We start from the raw sequence: 8,857 nt of genomic DNA on the forward strand, positions 1-8,857 counted from the left end.
AAAAGGCTAAAGGTTATAAATTTTAATTTTTATAAATTAGATAAATGAAAATGAAAGCACCTCCGGTTGTAGTGTGTGTAGTCCAAATTAATCCTAACCCTAAAGACGCAGGTCCAGGTGGGCAAGCGTCATAAAAGTGAACAACGACCACCTGAGACCGTACAAGTACCCTCCATAATGGCAATCAGGTGAAAGTGCATTAACGCACGCCCTCTACCCCAATCGCTCACTTTTACCCACGTGTCGCAATCGCAACGGATCCGTTGACCAACTCCCCCTCGCCATTCTTTTGACCAGAATCCCTTATCATTTCCCTCCCTTTTCGTTTTCTACATTTCGCGGTTTCTGCATTCCCACACTACTGCGCCGCCCGGAGACTCTGTCGAGTCGTTTGCGAGTCAACGCCGCCTCGCATGTGGAAGGAAATCGCCGTGGATTTGCCGGAATACACCGATTCCGTCGACCGGTGAAGTGAAGTCGGACGGCAAGGTTCAGGTAATCCGTAATTCCATATGTAAAACTTTTTTTTTTTTTAATTATTTCTAAAATCAAATGATTAAATGAATTATTTTTATCGGTTTAAGGTTTTTAGTAAATATTCTCACATTAAATTATATTAGAAATAACTTTATTGCATCATCTTGATAGTGAAATTCTATAACCAGAGGTGAATGTGAAGAAATATTTAGCTAGGTATCATGATAATATGCGTGAACAAACGAAAAAGGACTAAAAATCTATAATAATCTAATTTCACTTTGGAGTGTCTTTGTTGGATGCCAGGATACATGCGAACATACATAGCCATAGACAAACATATATTCCTAAGAGAGCCTTTCTTATCCGGACGTGGTGTAAATTTTTTTTTTTTTTTTTTATCGTTTTAAATACCAAATACAATATAGATCAAAATAATATATATTTAAATTATCTAATTCAAATGAATCTCATGAACTTTTCTATTAATTTTACCCAACTTCCACCGCTGAACTCTTACCCACCTTCGAGCTCTCAACAACGGAGTCTCCAAAACCAACCAAGACTATGGATCCGGTAATTTCATCAATGAGTATTTTGTCAAGAGAAGTAAATTATTTGGTGTGAATGATTATATTATTTTTTGGTGTTTCAAGTTGACATGTCCACTTCTTATTGGAGGGTGCAAAACACCCGGTTTATACCATGACATGATTGAAGTTATTTTCTATTCTTAAATATGAACAAACGTGGGATATGCTAATATGAGTTAATTGTTATGTAGGCCCGTTTGTTTTGATGTAAAATCTTTTTTAAGAAAGGTTTTCCTCGTTTTCGAGTGTTTGGGGAGGTTGAAAATGTTGGTAAAATAGAAAATATTTTCGGTTGATTAGAGAAAAAGCAATATAAGAAGGCGTAAAATGGTTTACGCTTCTCACTTTCATAAACCATTTTTCACCTATCTCTCCCTCACCCCCCGGCACCCCAAAGGGCCTTCTAATTATTGCATTGTTTGCCAAACCTCTCTCTGGCGCCACCTCTTCCTTTTCATCCTCCTTTACCTCTGATTAAATATTGTCTTCTTCTCACTTTCGACGTAGGCATTGTAGAAGCCTCAAGATTCTAAAGAAGAGCATGTCGCAAACCAAACAACTTTGTAGAGATTTTCCTAAAATTTTTGCCCTAATTATATTATTAATAACCCTAAGAACACATTTGGTATACCGGAATGATGATTCTTTAGGAATAAGAATGAGTATTATTGGAAATACAAGAAGCTTATTTTGTTTTGTGATAACACAGGAATGACTAAATTTCCTCGCTAGAATTGAATCAAATTTTGAAAATATCCTAGCTTTAAAAATGATTTCCCAAAAATCCTTGTTTCTTTTATTTTTTGGGAACCTAAAAATAAAAAAAAGTTCATTCCCTAGCCACCCTAACAAAACAACCGCGGGTGGTCGGCCACCTTAACAAAACAATTGAAGGTGGTCATGGCCACCCCCGATTGTCTATTAGGGTGGCTGATCATCCTCCATAGGGAGTGAATTTTTTATTTTATTTTATTATTTTTGGATTCTTAGAAAGAAAATAATAATAATAATGAGGTTATTTTGAAAAATGTAATTGTAAAGCTATTCATCTCTTCTTTTTATTTATTTTTTAATTCCCTTTTTTTAGGGGAATAGCCATTTTTTGTGTCCATTCTTAAGTGCCAAACGTAATGTGTTGAAATAATTTTCCAAGAAAGCATTATTGATAATATAGTCAGGGCAAAACTTTAGGAGCAAGATATGTCTAATAATTGATTATCCTAATTGAGAATTACCTCTTTGCTTTGAGATTGCTTGCTAGTGATAATGATAATTAATTAAAAGTACGTTTAACTTCTTTTAATCTAACTTCTAACCCCATAAATCTACCATTGAATTGAGGCAAAACTCACTAAATCTATTATAGAGCTTTGATATTAAGCGTATATTTACTGTGATAATTATATATCTTAATAGCAAAATAAACATGATTGTCATGGTCTATATATGAGAAATTTTGAACTAAGATTAATTATTAAGCTTCACCCTAATCTTTGCTGAGTTGTCTATTTCTCTCATCATTGTTATGCACTATATATGTTGAGCTTGACCTGCTACATTATTGAGTAAAATTGTCACATTACATTCTATTAAGTATAATTTAAATATAAATAATTAATGGTTGAAAATAGATGAGTATATAATCAGAGCAAGAGTGAAGAAACAGGAATCATTATTTTGGATTTGAGAAACTTGGAGATTTAGTTGCAGTTGATTATCATAACTAACACTAACCTTTTTGCTTTGAGAGTGCTTCCTAATAAGTGTGCTTAGGAAGCCAAGCCTCTTGCTTTATCTTTAACTAACTTTGTAAAAAGCAAATAATTACAACTACTTTAATCAAAAGCATCCTCTGTTTTGATTAAGTGGAACAATTTCCCCAGCAAGAATATCATTAGGTAATAAGTCACTAACTCATCCTGTCGGCAAGCCCTTTGGGGTGTGATTATTAGAAAGGGGAAATGATTTAGTGCTTATATTTTGGTCGTTATTTTTTGGGGGTATTTTTTTTTTTTTTTTGAAAAAGTGTTATGTTGTGAAGATTAGGTTTTTGTGTTTTTAATAATGTTTTCTGCTTTTTGGGTTGTTTAGACAAATTAAAATTTCTAACAAATGTAGCCTCTAGAAGAGTGATCGTCATTCATAATTAAATTAGACCAAAAACATGTTTGAGATTGTGTTTGAAAAATAGAGTTTTTAAGTCAAAAAGCATTTTTTTTGGCAAAACCTTCATTTACCAAAAGTGCATTTTGGCCATTTTTAGGCATTTTGAACTTTTAAAAATGCTTTCAATTTTTTTTTACCAAACGGGTATTTTTTTTTTCTTCAAATAGACTTTTTAAGTGTTAAACGTACTTTTAGACCCTTCAAACACACACCCAAATAGGTCCTAAAGAAATTCTTTTCATTTCAAGTGAAATGCAGATGAGTTATTTTATGGTCAAAATTTAAAATTGTATTTAATAGGATAGATGATGACACGTGATAAATATATTGGCATACTATTTTAAAAAATTAAATAATGTAATATTATTCACACGGTTAGATACAACAACCCTAAATCCCCAAGAAAAACGAAAAAAGAGTCGGTCAAAACCCGTAGGGTCCTCTGCCTCCTCAAGTTGTTCATGTTGATGTTAATGGATAGCCATTTTATTTGACGGAGTATAGTAGGTAGATATGGCTGGCCGATCTAGAGGAAAGCTTTTTCCTTTGTATTTGAAGGATAGACATGAAATTAGAAAAAAAAAAAATGATAAGCATGAGAATAGTGATGGGAATTACGAATATGTGAGGTGTATAATTACTGAGTAAACGTTACGTACTCATCTCTTATTATATTTTTATTTTATTAGGTTAATCTAATAGTATTCATCAACCTTTGAAACTTCAACAAGCATTTATTTTTTTTAAAAAAAAAAAAGAATTGATGGCCCTAACCTTTATGAATAGGGCCTACAAATTTTTACACGACCTGTAAACATAACATAAAATTAAAAGATTAGGTTTGAGATTATGATTGACCTATATAGTCTTTTACTCATATTTTGATACAATTTGAACCCGACACGCAATACTATGATTGTTAATTTTTGACATGACTCACGAACCCGACACAAATCTAATATAAAATTTTAAAAAAATTATGAATTTAATCTATTTAATTAAATGAGCTAAATTAAAGTTAATTTATATACTCTTATATTTGACATGGCCTAAACACAAACCCAATAATACAAAAATTGAGAAAATATGAGTATTTACAATTACCTATAATTAGTGCCTTTCAATGGGCATGGTTTCAATAGCGCAAGCACAGGGAACGTTGTCTCCTGCGTACTGATTTCATGTCTTTTTATGAAAATAAAGGGAACAATTAATATTAAACCATATTCTCATAATTAACCAATTGCTTTACTTGCCATATCTGATTGAATGACTCGGTCATGTCAGCTTGTCCATCATGTGGAAGCACCCAATGATGGATTTTACCTCACTTTTCTCATTTTCTGTAAATTCAGTTTACTTTCTGGACCTCATTTTTCCTCTTAATTTGGGACGTGTTTTTCTTTTAATATGTTTTCCAAGAAGTTGAACATGCTTGACTGTTTGATTCACTGTTTTAGCCAAACACACTGTTTGGGTCCGCATTTCAACCTTTTGAATTTCATTATTACAGTCAATAGTTTTCAATTAAATTAACCACATAAGTACCTAAGCATGCATTTAGCAATTAATTATAGCATAGCATCACATAACATTGAAAATAAAATACATCATGAATTTGTTGTCAATTCCTTGATACCCAAGCATTGTAGTATGGCATGACATTCATATAGACAATATCGATTCAAGTTTTTTAAAATATTAAAGAGAAATTTTAAATATTTATTTTTCATTTTACTCTTATATTATTCACTGGATTGATGTGACAATTTTTCTAGCTTTCAAATTTTTATTTAAAGATTAATTCAAAAACTGACGTACATTGCTACTTCAGTATATTAATATGAAAATAAGATCAAAGACGAGTATGTAACGTTACTGAATGTCAAATTTCTAAACTAAAAGCTACTCGTATATATACAAGTGGCTTCTTGTACGTGGAATTAGCCCCATTAAAAAAAAAAAAAAAAATCTAAAACAAATAATTTAACGTTACACAATACCATAGTGATGGTGGTGCTTCTGTATTTAGTTTTGCAGTTTTTTTTTTTTCTTATTAAAGTTAGCTTCAATTTCAAAGATCAATTAAATCATAGGGAAACTTGGGTAGGGTAAATTATTAACAATTAATGCCTGATTTTTCAGTTCTTTTTGAGGTAAGTTGGTTGATTGGGTCCACCTCCTTTATCTACCACATGCTCGAAATATATATAGTGGTTGAGAATCCAAGGCCTCATGGTTAAAAAATTAAAAATTAAAAATTAAAAAGAATAAGATAAAGAGTGCAAATGCTTCTATTATCTTGGGGATGTGACACCTTTTCAGGTAGCCGACACGCCATTACATTGTTCCTGACACCCCATTATACTGCACATGCACCCATTTGCGTATGCGTAAATATAATATTTAACATCATAATATTATAATAAAACACTAATTGAAAAACAATAAGAATTTAAAAGAAACCTCCTCCTTAGTCCTTACGTTAGCATAAAATAAATGTTTTTTTAAAATTCTCTACCAGGATTTCCCATCTGGTTCCTGCAAGAATTCCCAACACCCTTTGGCTTCAATGGCTGATAACTCTACAGCAGCCACTGAGTTCTGAAAGAACCACATTCAAAACGAAAGTGGGTCAGGTAAATTTATGCATTCTCCCATCATTTTAAGTGCATGTGTGCATATGTCTCTGTGTGTCACTCTCAGCTCAGAGATCTGACATTTGTTTTTGTTTTTGTTTTTTATTTTTTTTGGTTTTTTGGTTTTTTGGTTTTTATTTTTATTTTTATCAATCATGTAATAAGCCTGACATCAATTATTCCCCTTTCTACCTTTTTCAGTTTCCTGCAAATTCTCAGCACCATCCCATGTTCAGTACAGACACTTCTCGGGAGCTCTGTCCCTTATTTTCTTCTCAAAAAGTGACTTTCCCTACCGGGTTTTCTCTTTCGGATCTTTGAGCTATAAACCCACCCAAGATTTCAATAAGTTTGTTGCTTTCTCATTTTGGGTTCTCAAAAGAAATGGTTTTTACTACCAATCTCTACATTTTGTAAAAATGCCAAAGTTTTTGTATCAGTCTCAGTCCTTTTCTCTTCAGGGTTGGTGAGTGTGAACATTTGTTCTTTTCTTTTCTTTCTCCAAGCTGTACTCAATTATTACTACCAAGTGTTTGAAACTAAATTTTTATTTCTGGGCTGGGTTCTATGATTAAGCTGTTCTGCTGATAATAAATCCGTAAACGGAAAGCTCAGACCTTCTAATCTGAATCCGTAAACGATGTGAAATAAATTTCAGTCTTTCCTATGATAAATCTCCCTTTTGGGAAGGAATTTCATCTCCTCCAAGTATATTCCCAGTTTTCCTTCTCTGCAAGCCATCAAAGTCCACAGATTTGATTCCTTTTCTCAACCTGGGGATTGAGGAAAAACGCTTCTCTTTTTTCTTTTTTTTTTCCATCTGGGTATTGAGGAAAAAAAAAAGTCTATACTTTGTGACTCTTTCTGCAAGATTTTTGTGTTCACATTTGAAATCTTGAATATTTCTCCATCTGGGTTTTCAGTGTAATGCAAATTGAAGGTCCAAAACATGGCCAATCTTGTTCCTGGTGTCCTTCTCAAGCTTCTGCAGCACATGAACACAGACATAAAGGTTGCTGGTGAGCACAGGTCATCTCTATTGCAAGTTGTGAGCATTGTTCCAGCGCTTGCAGGTGGTGAGTTATTCTCAAACCAAGGTTTTTACATCAAGGTTTCAGATTCCTCTCATGCCACCTATGTATCTCTCCCCGATGAACATGATGATCTCATTCTTAGTGATAAGATTCAATTGGGTCAGTTTATTCATGTTGAGCGGCTCGAAGCGGCCTCACCAGTCCCAATTCTTCGCGGGGTTAGGCCAGTTCCGGGTCGCCACCCTTGTGTGGGAAGCCCTGAAGATATTGTTGCTACTCACTCGTTGGGATTTCTGAACCATATTTCGTCTTCGGGTTTGAAACCTGAGGAGAAAGTGAAATCACCTAATAAGAAAGTCTTTGGGAATAATCATGTTGGGGAAAAGGAGAAGGTGAGATTGAATGGTAGTGTTAAAGAGGAGCAATTGGATAAGAAAATGGGGGCTTTTAGTAGATCAAAGTCACAATCATTGAAATCGGCATTGAATTTGGAAGTGAAGAAGGAATCGTTGGGGAGATTGAAGTCATTCAATTCACGCTCTATTCCTTCGTCTCCGACGAGTTGTTATTCGTTGCCAGCTTCTTTTGAGAAGTTTTCGAATGGGATGAGGCAGCAGGCAGAGATAAAGGGAGGGAAGGCAACAGTTAAATTGGGGGTGGTGGAAAAGGCAAATGTTGTTCGCACGTTTAGTCCCCTTCCCTCTGGGAAGAAGGTAGCGATGGGAAACCCGATTAAAAGTTTCGTTCAAGGGATTGAGCTGGGGGCCAAGGCTCTGAGGAAGAGCTGGGAAGGAAATATGGAGGTGAAGAGCAGAGAGAATTCAAATTTAAGGGCCTCCAAACATGATTCGAAGCCCGAAGTACGAAGTTCTGTAAGTTTATCGTTCTTGTTACTTAGTTTGACTATTGATTCATCTGTTCAAATACTTCTAAAGAAAATTACTAAACTGCTCTGAATTCCTTCATTGCTTTGTCTGCCTTGGATTCCTACGGTTTACTGCAGTTTACTCTTTCAGTTCGTCTTCGTTGAGGGTATTTTCAAAATTTCGTGTGTACAGTATAATTAAATTTCATCCCATGTTTATTTCGGATCTGAAAAATCACAAGCATTGAATTGAATCGCTATTTCCAGCAGTCTGGGAAATAAACTTTTGCTGCATTTCTCTAACTGTTTTTCTATCAACTAATCGAGATGTATTTGCCAGACACCTAGATTAAGTACGACTTCAAGGATAAGTACATCAAGAATGAGTACATCAAGTGAAAGGTTGCTATCCAACGAGGAGAATATGGCCCAGTCGTCTGCTAGGTCATCCAAAGGGGACATTAAAGCTCAAATATCTGCAAAGAAAGTCTCTGCAAATGGGACTTCGGGTGATCAAGAAAAACCAAGTAAGCAAACAACTTCTGCTGGAAAGAAATCATCAGGCGAACATTCCAGTAATGGACTCCCAGGAAACTTGGTCAAGGTTTCCCTAAATAGTAGAAGATTGACAGAAGGAAGTGTTTCATGGGCTTCTCTCCCATCTTCTCTTGCAAAGCTTGGAAAGGTATAAAATCTGTAAAATATTGTTGCTTGAGGACCTGCATTTAATATAAGCTTCTTTGAGCATGGGTGTTGAAAGATTATGCTGCTTAAGTAAGTGGTATCTTGTGTTTGCTACTGCCCACATCAATTTCCATTCGAAGCAGTTTTTAACAATCTTTTGATCCCAAGGAAGTGTTTAAGACTCCCAATGCATTAAAAGTATTGCTGAAATAAAGAAAGATAGAATTGCAAAATGCAAGTCTCAGAGATCTGGTTCGTGGCTTAAGCCTCTGGTCATGAGCCATATGTTGCTTAGGCTATGATTTGTTGATTTGAGCCTTGTACTTATTTCCCGGGGCCCATCTTCTATTGCATAGTTATCTATTATATAGATATCTCAAATTATTTTCATTGAAATGA

At 34.5% G+C, this 8,857-nt stretch overlaps 1 protein-coding gene across 4 annotated transcripts; it reads left to right on the forward strand.

Annotated features, from left to right (window-relative positions):
• Positions 1 to 359: 359 nt before the first annotated feature.
• Positions 360 to 8,469, forward strand: LOC132163815 (uncharacterized). 4 transcript variants are annotated; one of them, XM_059574201.1, is made up of 5 exons: positions 360 to 495; positions 5,761 to 5,875; positions 6,077 to 6,341; positions 6,799 to 7,781; positions 8,115 to 8,469. In XM_059574201.1, exons 4-5 carry the CDS (start codon positions 6,825 to 6,827, stop codon positions 8,463 to 8,465), a joined length of 1,308 nt encoding a protein of 435 aa, XP_059430184.1. In that variant the 5' UTR covers positions 360 to 495; positions 5,761 to 5,875; positions 6,077 to 6,341; positions 6,799 to 6,824; the 3' UTR covers positions 8,466 to 8,469. The 4 variants fall into 4 exon arrangements, with proteins under 4 accessions (XP_059430184.1, XP_059430176.1, XP_059430192.1 ...); XM_059574193.1 differs by lacking the exon at positions 6,077 to 6,341; XM_059574209.1 differs by lacking the exon at positions 6,077 to 6,341 and having other exon boundaries at positions 5,761 to 5,866.
• The last annotated feature ends 388 nt before the right edge of the window (positions 8,470 to 8,857 follow it).

Source organism: Corylus avellana, chromosome ca1 (assembly GCF_901000735.1).
Source record: "Corylus avellana chromosome ca1, CavTom2PMs-1.0".
Classification (NCBI taxonomy): Eukaryota; Viridiplantae; Streptophyta; class Magnoliopsida; order Fagales; family Betulaceae; genus Corylus; species Corylus avellana.